General features: G+C 37.5%; 1 protein-coding gene across 1 annotated transcript; it reads left to right on the top strand.

The window, feature by feature from the left end:
- Positions 1-22,254: 22,254 nt before the first annotated feature.
- Positions 22,255-23,253, top strand: LOC145105871 (uncharacterized). Its single transcript, XM_079042950.1, has 2 exons — positions 22,255-22,988; positions 23,067-23,253. Exons 1-2 carry the CDS (start codon positions 22,255-22,257, stop codon positions 23,251-23,253), a joined length of 921 nt encoding a protein of 306 aa, XP_078899076.1.
- The last annotated feature ends 3,404 nt before the right edge of the window (positions 23,254-26,657 follow it).

Genomic DNA, 26,657 nt, shown 5'->3' with positions numbered 1-26,657 from the left:
ACTCGCCGAGTCAATATTGTCCATGCCTTGTATCTCGATTTCTGACGTACAACATTCATCCAAAAGGTAGATCTAGGCTTCTAAGACTGATCTAGCACGTAAAGTTATGAACTTTACGTGCATACATGGGAGTATATGCTTAAAGGACCCAAAAATAAGGTCTAAAGGGGGTACATGGGCTATCATGGCCATAAAGCTTGCATCCTCATGCCATGTACTCGATTCTAGAACCTAGATCTGAAGGTGAATCGACTTGGGACGACCAGGTCTTAAGGATTAAACTTGTTGGACCCAAAACTCCATATAAATGACAAAAAGAAGATCTATAGAACTATAAGTCAAGTGTTAAGCTTGATTACCAGAAAGTGTAGTAAAAGAGGGTTAGCTTCTGGATCTGCTTCTTCTCCTTTGAACCTTCTCTCTTTCCTTCTTCTCTACCACTTCAAGAAAGCACAAAAATCACTCCAAATAGGATGGAATCACTCAAACTCACCAATGGAGGGTTAGGGTTTCGAGGAGGAACGTTCTAGAGGTGCTGGAGGCTTGGATGGGGGCTATAAAGACGTTTCAATAGGGTACAAACCCTTAGAATTAGGGTTTCATCCAGACTGGCGGACCCGCCGAGTCGGGAATAACAGACTCGTCGAGTTGCCACACTAAATCCACGTGCAGACCCGCTGCTACTCGACGAGTTAGGGCTACTGACTCGTCGAGTAGCTTCTAAAACAAGAAGTATAATAATTAAAAAAATGCGTACCAGGAACGGGGCGTTACAAAATCATTTGTCCGTTCGATTTTGATTATATATAATTTGTGTACTCTAAGTAATCATAGGGGGGAACAGTATGGATCACATCACTTACATGAATTAGAACTTCGAATTACAGATTATAAGCATAAGAAATTTATACATTTTGGTCTTAAGGTATTAAGACTACGATACATTTACAACAGAAAATATAGGATTTTCTGGATGAACACACTACGTTTTCAAGGAACAAAGAACATACTTTTATATACGAAATGCTTATGAACTCACCAACTTAAATGTTGATACACTTTCAAAATCACTTGTATTCTCAGGAAATTAGTAGACAACTACTCTCATCGGTGTAACGAAGACGGAGCATAGTAGCATCACGTCTTAACTTTTGTTATAAATTTGATGTTAAACAAGAAATGTTTTGAACACAATGTAAATTATATATTTTCAATATGATGGTTGTGTTGCTTTGATTACTATTATTCAATTGTTATGATACTGTACATGACGTCATCAACCCCCGAACGTTTCCGTTGTTCTGGTTTGAGGGTGTGACAAATAGAATTTAGACTTTTCTTTTAACACTAATCTACTTGATAATTAAATCTTAATATAATATATGTAAATGATTAAATATATTCAAGAAGGGTAAGCAGCTAAGCAAAAGCAAGTTGGAAATTCACTGTCGGAGTTTAGTATAATTCTTTATGCTTAGAACATAAACTACTTGTATTTTAAAATAATGTTTTTTTGGAACGATGTATGTTTTACATTTAGCCTTTCTAAATATATATGCTCAATTAATTTATTATGTAACACATGACTTTTAATACAAGGTACACCCAAAAAAATTCATATATTTTTATAAAAGCACATTGGTGTACGCTTATATTAACAATCCCGTACAAGTAGTTATCAACATGTATCCCAATCTCTCTTTTTCTTTCCTTGCTTAAATAAATTTACATGCAAAACACATATCACAAAAAGGATAAGCTACAAAGATCACAGTAAGTAATCCTTATTTCAAACCATATAATAATTATAACTTATAAATACACCAATCATCAAGTGTATGCTTTTTCAAGACTCATTTATCAATTAAAGATTCACAACTCAACCATTTTCCCTGAAAACATTAGTAATTGACTTACAACTACTCAATCTACCATTCAACTCTCACTAGATACTTGTTATCATTCTAATTCTTTACTTTATTTATACTTATTCTCATTTCCACTTTCCTCTCTCCCTCTCTCTCTCTCTCTCCCTCTCTCTCTTTCTCTCTCTGTCTCTCCATCTATCTGCGTGCACTTTCTCTTTCCCTTTTATTCTTTTATTCTCTCTAGTTATTTCCAACAATCATTCTCCTTCTTTGCTTTTACTCTCTCCATCCTAATCTCTATACTCATACCCTATTTCTCTATATATATTTGTCTCTACCTCCTTTTGTATCCTTATCTACTTTTCTATCTCTCTCTCTCTCTATCTATCTATCTCTCTCTCGCTTTCTCTATATATCTTTATCTTTATCTCTTTTGATATCTATATCACTCAATCACTGTATCTCTACCTCTCTGCATTTCTATATGTCTTCTCTCATTCTCTTTATCTCTATCTCCATCTCTCTCTCCCTCTCTGCATCTCTATCTCCATCTCTTTTTCTATCTTTGCATCTCTATCTCCATCCCTCAATTCTTCTTTGTGTATCTATCTCCATCTATATCTCCCTCTCCATTTCTCAATCTCCCTCTCTATTTCTATCTATGCATCTGTATCTCCATCAATTCTTTACTTCTCTACATCTCTATCTCTATCTCTCTCTATCCCGCTCTCCATCTCTATATTACCACTATACTAACTCATTCATTCGTACAAAAATGGTTGACTATTTATCTTAGTAGTTATTTATCCTTAATGTTGGATTAGGTGTCTAAGCCCATAAATATAATTGGTATATACAAGAATTGATAGTAGCATAGTCATTTTGGGTCGCCCTCAAACATAGAAATTGAATATGATTGCTTTTAGAGAGAGAGAGAGACTGATTTATTAATTTATACTTTATGATTAATAATAAATTGGAAATCAAAATAATTAGTTTGATAGTATATTATGAGAATAATATATTAATTGGGAATAGTATTATTTAATTAATGATTCATCATAAATTAATTAGAATTAATTTTTGGATTAATTGGATTAATTAAAAGTGCACGGTCTGTTTGGTTATTTATTGAAAGTTGAGGAAAAGAGCCCATGGACCTCATTGAATGAGGTGGACGAAAATCTCTTGGGCAAGCCCAAGTAATTTCGTCCAAGCCCCTTGAAAGAGGGAATGGGCTGCTTGGTCACAAAGAAAAGGGATTAGGGTTTCCTCCTTAAACCTTAGCTTTGGCACCAAGCTACCTCAGCAATAAAAAGACCCTTAGCATTTGACATTCAACCATGACATTCCTTTAGAGGCTTAGGACTGAGATTTCCACCTCTCTCCTCTCACTCTCTTCAATCTCCTTGGTTGCTAGTGTTTGGGTGTGAACCATTAGAGGCACGACACTTGTGGTGCTTGTTTCCAAGAGTTTTTTTAAGAAGGAATTCAAGATTGTTTATAACAACAATCTTGAAGGTAAGTTTCTTGTTCTTATGAATTATTTTATCATAGGAAAGTTTTATAGGTTGATAGTTTATAGTACGTTGCCTATATACGAAAGACATAGATCCTATTATGTTGCATGTTCCCTAATCATTTGAATTGTTTAAATGTTTTCTGCTTACAGCATTGTAGTTGTAAGCCCATAACCCATCACTTAAATCCTATAGTAATATACAACTACATGTGTAGCATCCATAAAATTCATGAAAATTTAAAACTTTTTCAAGCATTCAAAAACCATTTTTATTACAAAATGTTTTCAAAATAGTTTCATATCAAAGTATCCCACAAATCAAAATCATAAAATGTGATGAGGAGCACGATCACGCCTTCGCCTTCCCGCGATCATCCAGAGTACCTGAAAGAAAATCCAAAACTATAAGCCCGAAGCTTAGGGAGTTTCCCCAAAATACCAACGCCATACAAACATAACCATATCATAAAAAACAACATGCATATAGAGTCTGCAGTATGACTGGACCACCCTCACCGGGCCTTTAGTCTATCTGGACCACTCTCGAAAACCTTCAACATGTCTAGTCCATCCTACTAGGCCTTCAACTTGTCTGGACAGTTCTCCAGGCCTTCGGCCTGACTGATATGCCCCCATTAGCCTACAGTCTATCTGGGCCACCCTAGGTATGTTGCCCTACAGCAAAAAGCAGGTCCGCCTCAACTCACCCCCGATCATACAATTAACACATATACAACAAATGCTAGCATATACAAACAATCAAACCAATTTAACAAATCACTAATGATAGCATCATCCTATATACCAGGATACCGACCTAACAGGTCACTAACATAGCATCATCCTAAATACCAGGATACCGACCAAACAGGTCACTAAGCATATCATCATCCTATATACCAGGATACCGACCTAACAAGTCACTAAGCATATCATCATGCAATAACCAGGATAACAACCCAAAAAGAAGGGCCAACATTGGTGCCTTCGACCCTGTTAGTATACTTAGGAGAACTCACCTCACAATGTCGAGTTGAACTAAAAAGATCAAACTCCCGAAACATGGCTCCAAGCACCAACACCTACAACCACAATTGATTTAATTCCATAAATCTCCAAATTACCAAAATACCCTCAGAATTCACACTGGTCAACCCTTGGTCAAAGTCAAAGTCAACGGTCAAGGTCAGCAGTCCATGTTGACCCAACTCGTCGAGTACAGCTTACAGACTCGTCGAGTTCCTTCAGAACTTAGAAAACCGTGAAAGCCAAAGTCAACTTACCGAGTTATCAAGTAACTCGTTGAGTCCATGCAACATCCAAAATATCAGGAAAACCCTAACCAACTCGTCAAGTTATCTCACCAACTCGCCCAGTTCACTTAGAATCCATAAAACGGGTAAACCCTAACCAACTCGTTGATTTCTTCATGTCTTAACGTGTTCAGCCCTTTCCAATCGATTCCAAGGCCCCAAACTACAGATCTAGCTTCATGGAACTGAGATACCACATAAAGTTGCCAACTTTACATGCATCCAAGGCCTAAAATGGAGTATAACACTAAAAGTAGCCTTATGAAGAGGTTATGGGCATGGAGAAAGGACAAAGCTTCATAAAGGTTGAGTCTTTATATCCATGAGGGCCTAGAGGAGTCCTGATCTGAAGTTACAACTTCAAATCGTGCTCAAAACCAGAAATACTTCAAGACTAAGCTAGAAATGGCCCTAAACTCTTGAATGAAGAGATCTAACAAGATAATGATCAAGGTAATGACCTTTTACCTTCAAATGAAAGCCAAAATGAAGTAGATGCTGGATCTACAAGCTCCTTCTCGTTCCAAGCTTCTCAACCTTCAAGTCTCTTCAACAAATGCACCAAACACACTTTTAGCCTCACACACACACACTCAAAATAGGGATTAGCTCGATTAGGGTTTGATTATGGATGTGAAAAGGTGGTAAGGAGGCTGGAAGGAGGACTTAAGGTCCTTTAAATAGGGTGCAAACCCTAAAAATTAGGGTTTTCATGGACAACCTCTACTCGTCAAGTTGGGGTCCTCCAACTCGTCGGGTAGGTTCCATAAACGACGCGGCCTGATCAATCTCTACATGATGAGTTGGGGCATCCAACTCGTCGAGTAGGTCTAAAGATATGATTATACAGCTTTAAAATTTATACCTGGGAGTCGGGATGCTACAATTCTCCCCCACTTGAACTAGACTTCGTCCTCGAAGTCTGCTACAGTGAATAACTCTGGATAATGCTCCTGCATCTCTGCCTCCGACTCCCAAGTCCACTCAGATCCCCTTCGATGCTCCCATTGTACTTTTACCAAAGGTACCTCCTTGTTCCATAGAACCTTCACTTTCCTATCCGGAATGGCCACTAGCCTCTCCATGTAATTCAGGCACTCATCGTCCTGAAAATCATCTAATGACACCACTGCCTCCTCATCTAGCATGCACTTCCGTAATTGCGATACATGAAAACTGTTGTGGATCTGACTAAGCTCCTCCGGGAGATCCAGTCTATACACCAACTTGCCAACCCTGGCAATAACCCTGAATGCCCAATGTATCGGGGACCCAACTTTCCCCTCTTCCTGAAGTGAATCACACCCTTCCAGGGTGAGACCTTCGGTAGCACAATGTCACCAACCTGAAACTCCAACTCAGATCGGCGCCGGTCGGCGTAAATCTTCTGCCGACTCTGAGCAGTCTATAGCCGCTGCCTGATCTGCAGAACCCTCTCGGTAGTCTGCAGAACTACCTCTGTCCGACCCATCACCTTGTGGCCAACCTCACCCTAACAGATTGGGGTGCGACATCTCCGTCCATACAACAGCTCATAAGGTGGAGCATCAATGCTGGAGTAGAAGTTGTTGTTGTAGGAGAACTCTACAAGGGGTAGGTAGGAGTCCCAACTCCCACCGAAGTTAATAACGCAGACTCTCAGCATATCCTCGAGGGTCTGTATGGTTCGCTCACTCTGACCGTCTGTCTGCGGATGATAAGTTGTGCTGAAATGCAGCCGCGTGCTCAGTTCCTCATGGAACTTCTGCTAGAAATGGGAGGTGAACCAAACATCACGGTCTGACACGATAGAGACCGGCACCCCATGGCGAGCAACGATCTCGCGGATGTACACTTTGTCCAACTCCCCGACCGATGAACTCTCCCGAATGGCCAGGAAATGGGTGCTCTTGGTCAATCGATCCATGACGACCCATATCCATCGTGATCTGCTCCCATTTCCACATGGGAACCTCCAGAGATTGTAGCTTCCCGGTATATCTTGGTGACCCCCGGGTGAATAGAGCAGCGGGACTTATGAGCCTCCTCCGGTACAATCTGTTTGACTCCACCAGACATCGGAACCCATACCCAACTACATCGGGTCAACAATCCCCGACTATCCCGCACAAATCGGGTGATCTCGCCCCTGATCCTCTCAAGCTTCCAGTTCTCCTACTGCACACCCTCAGCCTGAGCTTACCTAATCAAGCTCACGAGTGGAGAATCCACATATATCCTCATATATGCTGCTGGAACAGAAGATCCTGTCAACTTGCAGCTTAGGGCGTCCGCAACCACGTCCGCTTTACTCGGATGGAAAAGGATCTCGCAGTCATAATCCTTGACTACGTCTAGCCACCTGTGCTACCTCATGTTCAGGTTCGGATGATCCATGATGTGTCTCAGACTCTTGCGGTCCATGTATATGGTACAACGGACCCCATAGAGATAATATCTCCAAATCTTGAGAGCGAATAGCATCGTCTTGTGCGGCTTTAGCTGCCGCGATGCATAGGCTATCACCCGTCTCTTTGCATAAGGACCGCCTCCAATCCGATGATTGATGCATCACAAATCACCACAAAATCCTCGAATCCCCTGGGGAGCGACAACATTGGATCCTCGCAAAGTCGCTGTCTCAGCGTCTCGAATGAAGTCTCCTACTCAAGGCGTCACCGGAAATCCACCCCCTTCCTCATCAAACGAGTGAGGGTACCTCAATCTTGGAGAAATCTTGTATGAATCTCCGGTTGTACCCTGCAAATCCCAAAAAGCTCCTGATATCCGAGGGAGATTTCGGAACCTCCCACTGCATAATTGCCTCGATCTTGGCCGGATCGACCAAAATCCCCTCCTGGTTAACGAGATCTCCAAGGAACTAAACCTCTCGTAACCAAAACGCGCACTCCGAGAACTTGGCATACAACCGTTCTCGCCTCAAGACTCCTAATAGCTCACGGAGATGCTTCTCATGTTGCTCTCTGGTCTTAGAGTACACCAAGATATCATCTATGAACATAATGACCGACCGATCGGGCATCGGTCTGCATACCTGATTCATTAGGTCCATAAACATTGCCGGTGTGTTGATGAGCCCAAACGGCATCACCACGAACTTGTAATGTCCGTAATGAGTCCAGAACGCGTTCTTCTCCACGTCCTCCTACCTAACCCTGACCTGATGGTACCTGGACCTCAGGTCTATCTTGGAGAACCAAGATGCTCCCTACAACTGATCGAAAAGATCATCTATCCTCGGGAGTGGATAATGGTTCATTACCGTCAACTTGTTCAACTTCCGATAGTCAATGCACATCTAGTGTGAACCATAGGTACGTGAGCTATTAGGTACTCCACAAATAACTGCTCGGGAGAATGAACTGGTTGACCAGCAGTTTCTACAGCTGTGATGATAGCTCCTACATCTCGGGTGGTGCCAATTGGTACGACGCCTTGGCGATTGGGGTCGCACCTGGCACTAGGTCGATCCTGAACTCAACCTGCCTCTCCGGAGGCACTCCGGGTAACTACTCCGGAAACACATTAACGAACTCTCTGACAACCGGAACATCCAAAACCGAAACCTGATCCCTGACCCGCGTATCCACCACATACGCTAAATAACTCCTGCACCCGTGCTGAATGTACTGCCGAGCCCTAGAAGCTAAGAAAAACCCTGAACCCAATCTAGTGCCCTCGCCGTAGATAATTAGCTCTCCCCCACTAGGGGTTTGAACTACAACCCGCTGACCAGCGCAGACAATCATGGCACCGAAACGACTAAGCTTGTCCAAACCCACAATCACACATACATCCCCCATGGGAATCGGAATAAAGTCTATCGGGAAGGATACCCCGAAGATCTCCAAAACGCAACCCCGATAGACTGAAGAAGCAGAAATCCCATGCTTGTTGGCGATAGAGACTCACAACGGACACTCTAGATCTCCTACATGCAAACCGAACTCCCTACTGAACGATCGCGAGACAAATGGCCGACTCGCCCTGGAGTCAAATAATACCAACGCAGGTAATGAGTTCACTAAGAACGTACCTAATCATAGGTACAAACATATAAGAATAAAATAGATATAATCAATAAGATAAAGGATAGAAAAATACCAGCCACCACATCCGGTGTTCTCCTGGCCTCCTCGGCTGTAATCTGAAAGGCGCGTCCCTGAGCCTTCGGAGGCTCTACTCTACCCTTACCCCCATCAGTAATCTTCAGTGTAGCTAGCGCTGGAGCCTGCGCCAGCCTGGCAGCAAGCAATGGCAGCAATCCTTGATCACAGTGATAGTAGATCCTCATATCAATCATATCCTGAACCGGGGCTGACTGGCAGCAATCCCTTGCAAAGTTCCCCTCCTTGCCACATTTGCAGCACGCACTAGTGGATCTACAAACTCCAGAATGACCCTTCCCGTACATCGCACAAGTGCGGCCGCGCTGACCCCCAGACCAAGAATCAGCGGTTTTGGACCGCTTTGCCGTAGGCTGTGACTGCATCAGGGCCTGCCTCTGCTCCTGCAACTGTAACTCAATCTCAAGCTCACGCCGCCTAGCGGCGTCATATAACTCCAACAGTATATCACAACGATGGGTAGCAACAAACTAACGGATGCTGGTCTTGAGCATGCTCAGATAACGTGTCATCTGAGCCTGCTCGGAAGCAAATCCGGGAAAAACATTGCCCTCTCACTGAACATACGAGTGATCTCCATCACCGACTCCATAACCTGTCTCAAATCCAAAAACTCATGTGACAGCCGCTCGCACTCAACCCGTGGAATGTAGCGAGTGCGGAACATCTCCCTGAACTAATCCCAAGTAACTGTAGCTCTCTGATCATCAGTATGCGACCTTGTCATCAATTTCCACCAGTCCGTTCCTCCGGACCTTAGCAGGTTCAGAGCACATCTGAACTTCTAGTCAGCAGGACATTAGCACGTGAAAAACATCCCTCCACATCAGACAGACAGCCACCTCATGGCTATGATCGGGTCCTGAATCCCATCGAAAGTCGGGGGCTTCGTTTTATCCAACTCCCGGTACTGGAAAGCCGTTTTGGTCCCACCACCGATGGCTGCTATAGCTACGGAGGCTGTAGCGGTAGCCATCTTAGCAATGGTTGCATAACGCTCATCAAAGTACTCGACAATAGCGGTCTTGATAGACCCAAACATCTACCACAACTATGTCCGGAACAGTGTAGCAACCTCATCATGCATGATCTCCCAAATCCTGGCGTCCAACTCATCCGACCTCATCTGACCAATGGCCTCGGGCACTGCTGGTTTACCCTAACTGCCCTCTCTCGATCCCGATATGGATCCGATCACAAACCGCCTTGTAGTCACCATATTGAAAATATACCAGGAAGATATCAGACATTCCATACAATACAGGGACCCAACTCCCAACCAAAGCCCGAGGGGTTGTGACTTCCTTGCTACGCGTATGGGTCCTATGATTTCAGTAGTATGGGCCCATAATACCTTCCACACCTACCCATATTTGTCTCAAGTATCATCACAACTCCCTAACAATATACATATGCATGTCGAGCGCTTAATCCTCACTCCTAGAGGAAGGCTAAATATCTCATAACTGGCCGACTGACCTTGCACAACTCATCCATGAAACTTCCACCAACCCTTCAACACTAGTGTATGCTAGTCATACATAACACTGGACCTTATAGACATTCGAATATCTGATCCTACCCTAAGCCCTTCATCAAACAAGAACACGAAATAAGGCTAAACCAAACATTCTCAGGCTATAAGATCTTAATTATATACAACTATGATGCATACACTGAGCAACTACAGTAATGATGTCAATTTCATATAAGGAAAACCCAAAGCTATCAGGCATCATATAATCAGGAAATTATATCATGTAATTCCTGAAGATCCCTAGCCTATCTCTAGAATGTTGTTCTAACATATCACAATATCAAATATCCGTACGGTATTTTGGGGTATACTTACTAGCTCCGGCTGATCGAACACTCTACATCCTCCTTTATTATTTTGAAAACCATTTAAAAATCATTTTGAAAATCTTTTCCTTAGTTTGAGACTGGATTCACACGAGTGTTCCTCCAATTCACTCAAACTAAGGCTCTGATACCAACTTGTAACATCCATAAAACTCATGAAAATTTAAAACTTTTTCAAGCATTCAAAAACCATTATTTATTACAAAATGTTTTCAAAATAGTTTCATATCAGAGTATCCTAGAAATCAAAATCATAAAATGTGAGGAGGTGCACGGTCACGCCTTCGCCTTCCCGCGATCATCCGATGTACCTGACACAAAATCCAAAACTATAAGCCCGAAGCTTAGTGAGTTCCCCCAAAATACCAATGCCATACAAACATAATCATATCATAACAAACATCATGCATATAGAGTGTGCAGTATGACTGGACCACCCTCACCGGGCCTTCAGTCTATCAGGCCCACACTCAAAACCTTCAACATGTTTGGTCCGCCTTACCAGGCATTTAGATAGTCTGGACCATTCTTCGGGCCTTCGGCCTGACTAATATGCCCCTAATGGCCTGCAGTCTATCCGGGCCGCCTTGGGTATGTTGGCCTATAGCACAAAGCAGGTCTGTCTCAACCCACCCCCAATCATACAATCAACACATCACTACAAGAAAAACGTGATTTTGCTACGGAAGGAATCCGTTGCTAAAAGCTGAAATTTCGTTGCAAATGACGATTAGCGATGGAATTTGAAACAACCTATTTCCGTCCCTAAAAACGCCGTAGCGAGGGTTTGCAACGGAACAGATAATTCCGTCACAAATGTGACAACGGATGGAAATCCGTGGTAAGTGGTATTCCGTCGTGTATTTCGTAGTAGGATTCCATTGCATAATCTGTGGTAGTTATTCCATCACAAATTTTGTGGTGGTGATTCCCTAGCAAAGTCCGTGGTGGTGATTCTGTAGCAAATTCTGTGGTGGTCATTCCCTAGCAAATTCCGTGGTGATGAATCCATAGCAAATTTTATGGTGGTGATTCCCTAGTAAATTCTGTGGTGGTCATTCCCTAGTAAATTCCATGGTGGTTATTCCCTAGTACATTCCGTGGTGGTGATTCCATAGCAAATTCCGTCGTGCTGAATCCCTAGCAAATTCTGTTTGATGATCTCCTAGCAAATTCCGCTGTCATGAATCCCAAGCAAATTCTGTTTGATCACTTCCTAGCAAATTACATGGTCATGAATCCCTAGCAATTTTAGTGATGTGTATATTATATACCAGATTCAATATGGACCGATGGATAATTGATTTATAAATTATATCCAAATAATTTTGTAGTAATATATGAAAAACAAAAAAAAAACAAAAAAATCATAACCATTACATCATAAAATAACAAAATAATTATGTATTACATGGAAAAAAGAAAGTTGCTACTCTAAAATACATAATCTTCAATAAACATATATCAACCTACTACTCTTGTTGTTTTGTAAAGACATTAATAAGATCCAATGTCGTTTGAAGTTGTTTTTCAAGATGCCCGACCCTTGCTTTGTTTTCCTCTTGTTAGGCATTCATCATTTCTTTAAGCTCTTCGTTTTGTTGTTTTTGTTTAGCAACAAGATCCCTCATTTCTTTTATTTTATCATTTTTTTCCGGAATGTTAGATACATCCGTTTTACCATTCCTATTTGGAACCGCCTTTGCAAAAGAGCCTAATCCATAAAGTCTTTTTTTTTATCATGACCACCAACTATAGCATCAAATAGCTTGTCCTCCTCAAATTCAACACCTTCAGCTTCCAACTCTTCCCGTTTTTCTGTATAGGCCGCCTACAAAATTAAAATATTATAAGTTAAAAGATATAAAATTTAGGAATGATATTATGGAGTAGCTACAATATAAAAGTTAAATTAAAATGAAATGAATATTACATGAATTTGTCTATCTTTTTCATTTGTGAAAGTGACTCCATCAAGATTCTTAATGTGTGTATACAGGAACAATTCACTGTGGGGTGGCTCATGTCCTAATTTCCTCTTCTGCATAAATACCATATAAAAAGTCAAATATACAGATAAACATATGCAAACATTGATACGATGTACCACTTAAAAAATTATCAAATCAGAAACTATCTTCAAATGAGATGCGGATCCAGCGTTATGTGTAGGTTTTGCTACTCCATCAGCCACACCGTTACGCCTATTTTTCTTGTTCTGCTCAGATTTTAGCTTGTATTCTTCTGTATTCCATTTTAATTGCCAGGAGTTCCATACTTCCTGTGGAATATGAGCTGGTTTAAAGCCATGTTTGTTTCTTTTTGGGCTCCTCATGTTGTAGAGATATTGACCATAACTTTGTGCCGCTTTCCTTGCCCAAGCTCGCCTCACCAACGAGTCTATTGTTACATCCCAACAACATTTTTTCTACACATTAACAATATAAACATAATTTGAAGTGTAAATGTTTACCAAACAAAAATTTATTACTTATAGTTAATTACCTGAAACTCCTCCCAATATAATTCGCGCATTTATTTGCTTACTTGTGCCCAAGCGTACTCTTCTGGATCTACTATTTGTTTAAAGGACTGACTAATAAAGTGTGCACAAGGGCCTGGTGGCATTAGCCTGCAAGTAATCATGTGATGTGTTAAGTTATAAATTGATATATAGGTGTAAACCAAAATTTAATACATGTAATTAAGATTTGAATGGTAACTCACGTATTTTTCCAAACATGAACATTTGAACGTCCATCTGTTCCACAATCTTCAGAGGAATTGTTATCACCTTCTACCCTTTCCACTACAGATCCATTCATGGTTGGTTGTGTTGGTGAAGGGGTTGGATCTGGGATAGGTGTTGTTGATGGGGTAGATTCTGGGATAGGCGTTGTTGATGGGGTAGGTGTTGGGATAGATGTATATGTTGAGGATGTGGTAGTTCCTTTACTTAAGGAGGGTGTGGTAGTTATTGTAGTTGTGGAGGATGGTAGTGTAGATGCAGTTTTTGAGGTTGTGGCAGTAGATATAGGTGTTGATGATGTGGTAGTGGGTGTTGGTGTTGAGGATGGTTTAGATGATGTAGGTGCTGAAGTTTTAGTTATTGATGTTAGTGTTGACGATTGTATTGTTCCAGTTTCTCACGTTTTAAATGTTTTTTCTAAGGAGGGTGTGGATGTTGTAAGTGATGCCGAGGAAATGGTAGTCATGGGTGATGTTAATGATATAGTTTTAGGGGTTTTGTTGGTAGATGTTATAGGTGCTTTGGATGTGGTCGTTGGTATTGGGAAGTCGATTTCTTCATCTTGTAACTGTTTGTTTATGAATTTTGCAGCAGAAATCCTGTTGCGTTTCATAACTTGTGGTGCAATGAATTTAGTTGGCTTTCCACCGGATGCTCCTTTTGCTTTCAAGGTCGACATCTTTCTGACACAAACAATAAAAATAAATTATATATGAAGGCATTACTTGGCATCCAAACTATTGAATACAATCAAAACCAATTTACATGAAGATGATTAGAGAACAAAAAACGATCGATCATCACGACAACAAAAAATTAAATAAAAATAAATTTTAGATGAGTGACAACCTATATCGCCAAAGTCAGTGCACAAACGTACAATGAACAAAGATTTCGATCAATTAGCCGCCTAAGATGATGATTATAGAAAATGTAAACCCTATTTCTAATCGGTAAAATTACCCTAATATGCAGCATAAACGTGTGTAGGTTGGAGGGAAATGAATTGTGAAATACTTTGAATCTCTGCTAATAAAAAATTCAAACTGTGCTAATTACCGCTAAATATTTAGTAATTCAAATTTGTTTAAAGTAGTTACAGATTGATAGATAGGGTATATACATATAAATAACGTCAAGAAAGAACATAGACTAACGATGTGTTCACAGTATAATTTTAACTTAAAATTAAATACGATGACTAAACATTAATAAACTATACATCTATATACTTTTCTATTTAAACCGAAATTTATATACAAAAGACGTACATGTGATGTCAATATATATATATATATATATATATATATATATATATATATATATATATATATATATATTGTTAGGTGCATTTCATGTACCCATTTTGTAGCTTTATTTCATAAAAATACATTGCATATCGGCTTAAACTCATGCATTTTGCATGTTTTTCGGGATTTTTCATGAGGCAATTTCATTCAAATACTTTTGTGATATTTCAGGGACTTTTGGAGGTAGGATATTGTTGGAGGAGGTAAATAAAAGTTGCGGACAAAATTTCAGGACTTGCGGAGCACCGAGGAGCAAGATATCAAAGAAATGAAGATTTTGGCTTTATAGAGATTTACACGGCCGTGTAAATGCAAGCCTTGCGTTTACGCGGGCCGTGTAAACGTAGATTTCTGCAGAGTATATTTTTGCGTTTACGCGGGCCGTGTAAATGACAGTGTTAATTTACGCGGGCCGTGTAAACGTAAATGCGGGTTTTAAAGCAGTTTTTCACCATTTTTCAAGGGGGGAACCGACTTTTTACTTTAGGGGGGGTCGACTTTTGGAGTAGAGAAGGCGATTTTCTTGAGGATTTTGAAGTTGATTAACAATTGGGAACATTTGATTTCATTTTGTAAGAACTTTAATTTCATTTTCTAGATTTGTGATCTTGTTCTAGTCATGAGTGGCTAGAACCCTAGATTCTCCAACTTTATGTCTTGACTTCTAGTTGTGATTTCAATCATATGACTTGATGTTTTCTTTCAATTTTCTATCTAGTGAATTTGATTTTGTTTCAATCGAATGTTTGATTCTAATTGTGATTTTTATTGGCCATTTGAATTAGGGTTAGATCATTCAAGTTATCTAATTGCAAAATCCGTAATTGTTTTGTAAATTGGATTAGGTAACAAGCACTAAACTGATTTCTATTGAATGAATTTAGTGTAAATCTTATTCACAGATTCTTATGCTCCCGAGCTTATGAGGAGTATTGAGTGTTGTTGGGAACATTCACATAAAGTTTAATGCAATCTTTCAACCTAATTCTAAGAGTTTGTTTAGATTAGATTGCTAAGGTTATGATTAATCAAAGAGCTTGTTTTGGTTAATTATTGTGGTGAATGGGAAGTGTTAGAGCTTGTTAACACTTTCAAGTACCAACTTAGATAGAATTAAACAAATATCTTGTCATCCATGGAATCACATTGCTAATTTGTCTTGCGTAGAGTTGGAGTACTTACAAATCTTGAACTTATTTCACTTAATCAATCATTTACTTATTGCTTTATTCTATAGTTTAAATCATTGCTTATAAATTCCCCCCATTCTGTGACCATTTTTGTACCTTACGCAAAAAGGTATAAACACTTGTCCCGTGTCTCTGTGGATCGACCCTACTTACCTTGTACTACGTTTTTAGTGCATAGTAGTAGTGTTTAAGGAGTTATTTGTACCCTTTATTTGTTGGGTTTGACACGCCTAACAAATTGGCGCCGTTGACGGGGACACAGTGTTACTAATTGTTTATGCCAAGCATTTTGTGAGCAGATGCTTTAAAAAAAAAGAAAAAAAAGTCAGGTAGAAGATAAGTTTTCAATTGAAATAAGTGGCGAGAAGGTTAATGTGTTGTAAAGGCCCACCTACTTAGAACAAAGCACATTCAGGGGCCAAGTCGAGCCAACGACTTAAAACAAGGGCAGCTAACCGGGAGGCAACCCAGAGTTTTTTCTTTCTTTCTTTTAAAACTTTTTAGTCTTTGGTAAATTTCAATTTTTTTAATGTCCCAAATGGTTTTAAACTTATTTTTTATGCCTAGAAAATGAATCTCCGGCTCCAAAAATACTCCACGGATAGCTTGGGGAAGATGAAGAGGAGGTTCACACCACAATTGTGAGGCACCAAGAAAGATTTGGTAAATTCTTTCCATATCTTTAATCGTTCATATTTTACTTAAAATTCAATTGGTGTGCATTTGTGAATGTTTTAGACCCATTCCCAAATCAGCTACCATCCTCCACCATCCGACTCTTAATAGGCCGACTATGCCTCTCTCCAAGCATCGAGGACGATGCTATATTTTAAGCTTGGGGAGGGGCATCCATCCATGCATAAATTCCGTTGCATGTAGGTTGCATTAATTTTGTACATATTGCATTAATTTTTATTTTCTTGTTCATTTTTCTGCATAGAAAATTTTTCAAAAACCAAAAAGATTTTATTTATGTTCTAATTTTTATTATTTTCTTTTCATTTTGTTTGCATCCAAATTTTTGCATTGCATTCTTTGAAAAAAAAAACAATTGATCGAATCCCAAGCAACCGAATCTTTTCGAAACAGTTGAGCTGGTAAATGAGTCATGTGCCTTGAGATTAGACTTGTTCTTTTTATTGAAAATCTAAAAGCAAGTTAATCGCACACGAACACACCTCCCGAAGCTACTTGTGCAAAACAGAAAGTGAGAATATTGTCAACATTTGAGCATAACAGCAGGTATGAGTCGATTCTTTGGGACATATGACTGGTCTTATGAGTAGTAAGTGCTCAATTGAACTTAAAATGCCAAATAAAAAAAAGAATGCAAAATTCCAATGTCCCGAGCCTTCCAGCGCTCTAAAAAGTCCTTTCTACTCATTCCCTTTTATATACCCTGCTTGGGGACATAGCTTTCAACTATACTTACGGGTCTTTGCATGTTAACCTTTAGTCCCCTGAAAAATGTCTTAGAAGTCCTCACGGTAATAGACCGTGAGATGTCCCACAATAGAAAAGTCAAGGAAGAAAATATAAAGAAATTGGCCAAATAAATAAATAAATTAATAAGAGTGTTATGTGTTAACTTAGTTATTTGTATTTGTGTTAATTAAAAAAAACTATTATTAAGTTAATCTGTGACCTTTGGGATTCGAACAAGTAAACTCTGAGGGGTGTTTTACATCTAATCGCCTAAAGCTAAATTGTTTGGGACTGATTGAGTTGAAAATTCGTTACATGGGTTCCATAGAAAGTCATGAACTTAATAATAGCAAATAAAGCTAATCTGTTGCCTTTGAGTTTCGGGCAAGTAAACCCGAGGGATCTCTTTAAATCTAGCACACTAAGGTCATTTGATTTGGATGTGTTGGTTGGAAGCCCGTTACACGGATTTCAAAGAAAGCCATGAGCTTTATTTGTAAAAAATATAATTAAGAAGTTTGTATATAATTGTGTTTATAGTTTAATTGAATATTGTGTTTAGGAAAAATACTTGGCTGTCAAAAGATTCCCTTGGACTTGGATTTGAACTTATGACATTGGACTGCATGTTAATTACTTTGACTGGTGTAAGTGGTTTGAAGTTTGTAACCAATCTGGATAAATATTAGGGAATTTTTAGAAAAGATTTTTCAGAAAAAGATTGTTGTTGATCAACAAATAGCTGGAATCGGGCATTGTTATATTTTATGAAACAAAGATGGTTGAGCATGTTTTGTCACATATAATTTCACGAGAGTAAGACCATAATTTGTTCCAAGAATTGACTTGATGATATTGAAAAGGAATTAGTGTTGTGATCTTTGATTCTGTTGAGTTGTATTAGGGAGTGGCCAAAGTCTTATTTCTATTATCATATAATATTTTGAGAGTAAAGCCAAGTTGACTCAAGGCATGACAGGTACATTCTCAACTATGGTACAAAACAGGGTTAATTGGGTTGGATATATTTTTTCATGTTTGTTTTGATTTCTTGCATCAAGTTTCAAAAAAAAAAAGTTTAACTTTGATTTTCTTTTCTTCTATTTTATTTTATTTTCTCCGGTTTAAATTTCTTGTTCTTTCTTGAGGACAAGAAAGGTTTAAGCTTGGGGAGATTTGTTAGGTGCATTTCATGTACCCATTTTGTAGCTTTATTTCATAAAAGTACATTACATATAGGCTTAACCTCATGCATTTTGCATGTTTTTCGGGATTTTTCATCAGGGAATTTCATTCAAATACTTTTGTGATATTTCAGGGACTTTTGGAGGTAGGATATTGTTGGAGGAGGTAAATAAAAGTTGCGGACAAAATTTCAGGACTTGCGGAGCACCGAGGAGCAAGATATCAAAGAAATGAAGATTTTGGCTTTACAGAGATTTACACGGCCGTGTAAATGCAAGCCTTGCGTTTACGCGGGCCGTGTAAACGTAGATTTCTGCAGAGTATATTTTTGCGTTTACGAGGGCCGTGTAAACGTAAATGCGGGTTTTAAAGCAGTTTTTCACCATTTTTAAAGGGGGGAACCGACTTTTTACTTTGGGGGGGTCGACTTTTGGAGTAGAGAAGGCGATTTTCTTGAGGATTTTGAGGTTGATTAACACTTGGGAACATTTGATTTCATTTTGTAAGAACTTTAATTTCATTTTCTAGATTTGTGATCTTGTTCTAGTCATGAGTGGCTAGAACCCTAGATTCTCCAACTTTATGTCTTGACTTCTAGTTGTGATTTCAATCATATGACTTGATGTTTTCTTTCAATTTTCTATCTAGTGAATTTGATTTTGTTTGAATCGAATGTTTGATTCTAATTGTGATTCTTATTGGCCATTTGAATTAGGGTTAGATCATTCAAGTTATCTAATTGCAAAATCCGTAATTGTTTTGTAAATTGGATTAGGTAACAAGCACTAAACTGATTTCTATTGAATGATTTAGTGTAAATCTTATTCACACATTCTTATGCTCCCGAGCTTATGAGGAGTATTGAGTGTTGTATTCTTATGCTCCCGAGCTTATGAGGAGTATTGAGTGTTGTTGGGAACATTCACATAAAGTTTAATGCAATCTTTCAACCTAATTCTAAGAGTTTGTTTAGATTAGATTGGTAAGGTTATGATTAATCAAAGAGCTTGTTTTGGTTAATTATTGTGGTGAATGGGAAGTGTTAGAGCTTGTTAACACTTTCAACTACCAACTTAGATAGAATTAAACAAATATCTTGTCATCCATGGAATCACATTGCTAATTTGTCTTGCATAGAGTTGGAGTACTTACAAATCTTGAACTTATTTCACTTAATCAATCATTTACTTATTGTTTTATTCTATAGTTTAAATCATTGCTTATAAATTCCCCCCATTCTGTGACCATTTTTGTACCTTCCGCAAAAAGGTATAAACACTTGTCCCGTGTCTCTGTGGATCGACCCTACTTACCTTGTACTACGTTTTTAGTGCATAGTAGTAGTGTTTAAGGAGTCATTTGTACCCTTTATTTGTTGGGTTTGACACGCCTAACATATATATATATATATATATATATATATATATATATATATGTATATATATATATATATATATATATATATATATATATATATATATATGGTAGTGGCTTATTGTGTCCATGGATGACATATGGGCCATTGGTCGACATGGTAGTGGCTTATTGTGTCCATGGATGAAATATGGCCCATTGGTCGACATGGTAGTGGCTTATAAGGTATTTTCCTTAATAATATGTGGGCTGTAATATTATTGAGCATAATATTATGGTTTTTCAATTTAAAGAACGGATGTTAATTTGGTTTAGCTGGAAAACGCGTTTTACTTCTTACCCGAAGTCGCAGGTTCGAATCCTAATTATGCCAATAATTTTATTTAAATTCGTCTCTCTAAATTTAATCAATATTTTTATTTAACTTCATCTTTTTAAAGTTAAACTGTTCAATTTAATTACATTAATGCCCATAGGTATTGACAAAAATACCCTAACCATTTTCGTATTAACCTTTTCACATTCAAGGGAAATTATGTCAATTCATAGTCTAAACACTTAGGCGCCATAATTTGTAGTCAGAGTCATACCGTCGTTTCAGTTTATCGGGGATAGATCGTCTACACTCTATTACGGACACTCAAAATTCCCGCACGTTGATCAACAAACCCTAAAATCGTTGTTGCTACATAATTTGGATTACACTCCACGAAGATCAACATAATGGCAGCAAGTTGTTCTTCAAAAAGAATGGAAACAAGGCAACAAGTAACAAGGATCACTGTTTTGCCATCGCACTTGATCGAAAAAATATTAACTACGGTTGGGGGAAATTCACCAATCGATGCTTTTAAGTGCCTGATAGTGTAAGTATGTTGTGCATTACTTCTATTAAACTTGTTTACACACTTAATTTAGTGTTTAATATATGAATTTTGTGTTGATTTGTGAATTATATATATATATATATATATATATATATATATATATATATATATATATATATATATATATATATAGTTGCAAACTCTTTAGGGATTCTATAACATCAGACACATTATATAAAATCATAGACACAAATCGGATAAGGTTTCGTCCATTAACTGTTCACCAGTATGAAGTCATAAGCAAATGCAGAAAGTTGAACAACCCACACGTACTCTTCAACGATGGAATGGTACTCTTTTTTTAAGCAATCGGATAATTGCAAATTTAATTAGTTTTATATATTTGTAGTTTTAAAATTGTATGATTACTTATTGTATGTCAGGCTAAGTATTTTACGATAGGGGAAGAAATAGCAGGGAAACAGTTGCTTCAAAATGCAGTCGATCAGGGGCAGTTGGATGCGATCTTCGTTCTGGGAAGGATGTTGATGGCCGAAGGCATTAAAAAGAAGCAAGAAGCTCTGATCATGTTAAGTAAAGCCTACGTAAATACTAGAAGAAGTTGGAATCTAAGGCAAACCTGTAACAAGGTTCATAACCACTTGGTAAGGAGAACAAAGGAGATAAAGTTCCATGGCTTACATACAAGTTGTTCAAAGCATCCTTCTGTGGGGAGTTATTACACAACTTTTATCAGTCAATACATTTGGTTATTGAATTGTGATATTTGTTTGTGGGATGCGTGTTTCGTTAAGTTTGCTTTGATATTTGACATTACTTTCGAGTAGATATATATGTAATAGTTGTTTAGATGTTATGCATTTACTGATGCATATTGAAGCAGTTTTTTGATGTAATGGGAATACATACTTTCAACTTTATTAAATGTTAATTTGTAAATATATGTTATTTTTTATATGTATGTTATTTTTGTCTTTGTCATTTTACTAACCAAAAGTCCACTGTGACTTATAATAGGTTATATTGTTTGAATAATGTGTTTTGACTGAAATACCCTTACTAATCATATATGTGGATTGATTTGAAGGGAACTTTGGTCTATTTGCAATCTGTACAGTGAAAGCGCCATTTTTTCTATGGAAATAAAAATAAGTGTTTAATCAAGTCGTTATTAAGGAAAATACCTTATATAGAATTTATATTTTAAGTAGCTTAATATCTATATTTATTACGAATGTTATTTAAAATTATCATTACTCGTATACTACATGGGTTTTAACCGGGTATTGAATAATATGACCCAATAGTTTGACCTAGTTTCCATCCAACACATTGAAATCAAGGGTTTTCGAATGTTCCCTAATCGATACACACTTTGTTTGCATATGTGTTATGCAAGTGTCGATCTCAATTAAACCATTCTACTAAGGTAAAATATTGTGTTATTTAAAACTATACGTTACTTTAAAAATAAAATACAATGAACAATCAAAGTAGAAAGTGGATGTATGAAAGAAAAGATTATCGTAGTTGTGTAACCCGTGATTTCATACAAGGAGTGAAAAATTTTATTGATTTTGCTACCAGTCAACATAGGTTCATGGACGTAGATAAAATCAAATGCCCATGCATCAGATGTCGTAACATACCATATACAGAAGTTGATACTGTTAAGCATCATTTGCACAAGTTTGGTTTTATTGAGGAATATTGGTTTTGGGATCAACCTGGCGAAACATTAAATGATGATGACAATACGTTTTTTTGGGTGGATGATTCAAACAACAATTTTAGTGAAGGTGCATGTTCCTATAGAGAAATGGTCATAGATGCAATGGCTCCTGATTTAAATAATAGTAATCCTGAAGAAGAGCCAAATGCACTAGATAAAAAATTCTTTGAAATGCTAGATGCAGCCGATAAAGAATTGTGGCCTGGATGTAAAAAAGTGACACAACTATCTGCTGTAGCTAGATTATTGAATATAAAATCAGAGTATCGCATACCTGAGAAAAGTTATGACGCTATCTGCCAGTTAATAAATGATGTGTTACCGAAGGATAATAATATGGTAGGTAGTTTATATGAAAGCAAAAAGTTAATACAAGCACTAGGTTTGCCTATGGAGATGATTGATTGCTGCAGGTCTAGATGTATGATATATTGGAGGCAAGACAAGGATCTTTATCGGTGCAAATTCTACAATGCAGATAGGTATAAACGGTCAAAAAATTTGGCCAGATGTTCTCGCATATCCTTTTAGAAAATGCATTATGTTCCTTTGACTCCAAGGATGAAGAGACTATATGCTTCACAAAGCACAACCGCTTCCATGCGATGGCACTCTGAGAATCATGGACATGATGCTGGAGTAATGTGTCATCCATCTGATTCAGAAGCTTGGAAGCACTTTAACAAAAGTCATCCTTCATTTGCAGCAGAAGTACGTAATGTAAGATTAGGCCTAAGTACAGATTGATTTGCACCACATGGAGCATTTGGAAAACAATATTCATCTTGGCCTATTATTATAACACCTTATAATTTGCCACCTTCTATGTGCATGAAAGAGCCTTACATGTTTTTGACCGCACTTGTGCCAGGACCGTCAAACCCTAAACATAAAATAGATGTATTTTTGCAACCAGTTGTTGCAGAGTTGGAGCATTTATGGGAAGAAGGCGTAGTAACATATGATATATCTTTAAAACAAAATGTCCATCTAAGAGCATCTTTGATGTGGACAATAAGCAATTTTCCAGCATATGCAATGTTGTTCGGATGGTCTACAGCAGGTAAGCTAGCATGTCCACATTGTGGGAAACATACACAAGCATTTAGGCTAAAGAATGGTAACAAGATGTCATGGTTTGACTGCCATAGAAGATTTCAAGAGGTAAATCACCCATATAGAAAGGATAAAAATAATTTCAATAAGAATCGTGAAGTGATAGAAGGTCCTCCTCCAAGTAAGAATGGTGTACAAACCTTAAGGGAGATTGAACAATTAGGTTTGGTAAAAGTGACTGAACTAAATTCTGATGATGTAAACAAATGGTATGACGATTATGGTTGGAAAAAGAAAAGGATATTTTGGGATTTACCATATTAGAAAACAAAACTCATTAGACATAATTTAGATGTTATGCATATTGTGAAAAATGTATTTGAAAACTTTTTTTACTCTGTAATGGATGTCAAAGGGAAGACGAAGGACAATGTAGCAGCCAGAAGTGATCTGAAGTTGTATTGTAGCAATAGAAAAGGAGTCGAAGATAATGAAATAGCATACTACGCTCTGGACAAGAATCAAAAGAAAGCCATATGCTAATGGGTGGAGAAATTGCGTTTCCCCGATGGTTATGTTTCTAATTTGGGGAGGTGTGTTGATTTAACAGGGTGTAGACTGTTCGGAATGAAAAGCCACGATTGTCATGTTTTTATGCAAAGATTGATGCCAATTGCATTTCGTGAGATGTTGCCAAAACAAGTGTTTGAAGCATTAACAGAGTTAAGTATTGTCTTAAAAAATTTAACAGCAACATCAATCACAACAAAAGACATGGAAAGGATTGAAACCGAGATCCCAATAATACTATGTAAATTAGAGACCATCTTTGTCCCTGGTATTTTTAATTCCATGGAACATTGACCAGTACATTTAAATAAGTTGAAAAAAGATGTGAAGAATAAAGCTAGAGTGGAAGGGTCCGTTGTTAATGCGTGCTTGCTAACTGAAGCATCAATATTTTGCTCTCATTATTTAGAGACTGGTGTCCCCACACATAATAGAAAGTTGCCTCGAAATGATGATGGAGGAGGAGATGAGCAAGCGGATGCTAACAACGACATGTTAGATATATTTTCATATCGTGGACGACATTATGGAAGATTCACGAATAGAATGATGTCTGATGAGGAAGTACATGCTTCCCAAACGTATATACTCCTTAACGAAGATAAGATCAATCATTATATCAAGTACGTAACATATGCATCACTTTTAATTATAATAATCATTTGTTTTGTAATTGCTATGAATTAATAACATTAACATGCATGATTTTGTTTATTACGTTCATAGTAACTTCAAAATGTTATTCAACTGGTGATACAGAATATTTGAAGAAAATTTGAATGAACTTATGGGAGATATGGATGAACAGGTCCTTGCAGCTGAAGTTGAGAAGAACTTTTCAATATGGTTTCAAAACTATGTGGGTGTTATTTTTGTATTTTTTAAAATTTATTATTTTTTGTTATGGTTAATATTAACTCTAATTAAGTGTTTTACCATTCTTCATATAGGCACATAAGAACCCGATAAACAACAAGTATATATCTGAACTTTCCAAAATACCATTCAAAAAAGTGAAATTATATAGTGTATACTTTGTCAATGGTTACAAGTTTCACACAGAAGCTCATAGTCTGAACAAATCAACAACCAATAGCGGATTGTGTGTTAGTAGCCAAGGAGTTGATTATTATGGTAAGGTAGAGGAAATTTTAGAAGTCGAGTACCCTGGTTACCCAACTAAAACCACATTTTTGTTTAAATGTCATTGGTTTGATCCAACACCTAACATAGGAGTTAAGGTTCACAAATAATATAACTTGGTCGAGATAAATGTCAAAAGAAAATACAACAAGTTCGAGCCATTTGTCTTAGCCATGCAAGCCACTCAAGTGTGTTACATTCCTTACCCAAGTTCCAAAACAAACAACTCGGACTGGTGGGCTGTATTTAAAGTTAAACCTCATGGTTGGACCGATGGAAATAATCCTCAGAAAGACGTTGCTTTCCAAGAAGATGAAGTTGAATCAAATGAAATCATTACACCAAGTGCAGCCGATACAGACAATTATGATGATCACGAAATGTCAAGCAACGGTTCAGATAATGAAAATAATATTGATGAAGAAGGTGAAATTCACGAGGACGACGATGATGGTATTCCTGACAGCGAGGGTAGTTATGAGTATAGTACATCGAGCAATGAAGAAGAAGAGGATGAAGAAGAAGATGAGGAAGAAGATAATGACTAGATGTTTTTGGGTTTAATGTAAACTACGAAGAAAGTCTGGGCATCGCCCTAGGATGTTTTTTTTTTTGTGTTTTTATGTCGAAATGTAAAACTGTTGACTCTAAAGCCCAAGAGTATCAAAGTGGCTAAGGAATCGTGGAAAAAAATGTAAATTTTTTCGTGTATATTATGCCAAATTTATAATTTTTTACAATAAGGACTAAAGTTATCAAAGTGACTAAAAAATTGTGGCAAAAATCTTAAGTTTTTTTGTGTTTTTTTACCAAAATGTAAAAGTATTGTTTCCAAGGGCCAAAATTGTCTAAGTTACCAAAAAAAATGTGGCAAAAATCTTAATGCCCAAAAATTTCCTATTGCTAACTCTTTTGTGCTTATATATATATATATATATATATATATATATATATATATATATATATATATATATATATATATATATATATATATATATATATATATATACACACTAATGTATTACATTATAGATTATGATATATATGTTATTTTTGTCTTTTCCATTTCAATAATCAAAATTACAATTCCATTTCAACAATCAAAATTACACTGTTACCCATAAAAGGTTTTAATATTTGAATAATGTGTTTTGACACAAATATCCTTAGTATTCACATATTTGGAATGATTTCAAAGGCACTTTGGTCTTTTTGCACTCTAAAGCATTAAGGCGCCATCAAAAACTCTGACGTAGCACCGACGTTATCAGTTCTTCAACCATTCAAAATGTCTCAACTTTTCTGGACGATAAATCTCCCTACAAACACTAAAACTGTGACAACCGTCAATTTTTGGCCAAGTCAAAGTCAACTAACGTCAA

Source organism: Lactuca virosa, chromosome 4 (genome assembly GCF_052849685.1).
Source record: "Lactuca virosa cultivar CGN04683 chromosome 4, Lactuca_virosa_CGN04683_v6, whole genome shotgun sequence".
NCBI lineage: Eukaryota > Viridiplantae > Streptophyta > Magnoliopsida > Asterales > Asteraceae > Lactuca > Lactuca virosa.
The sequence above is the reverse complement of the archived record's forward strand: the minus strand, read 5'-3'. Positions and strand labels throughout refer to the sequence as shown.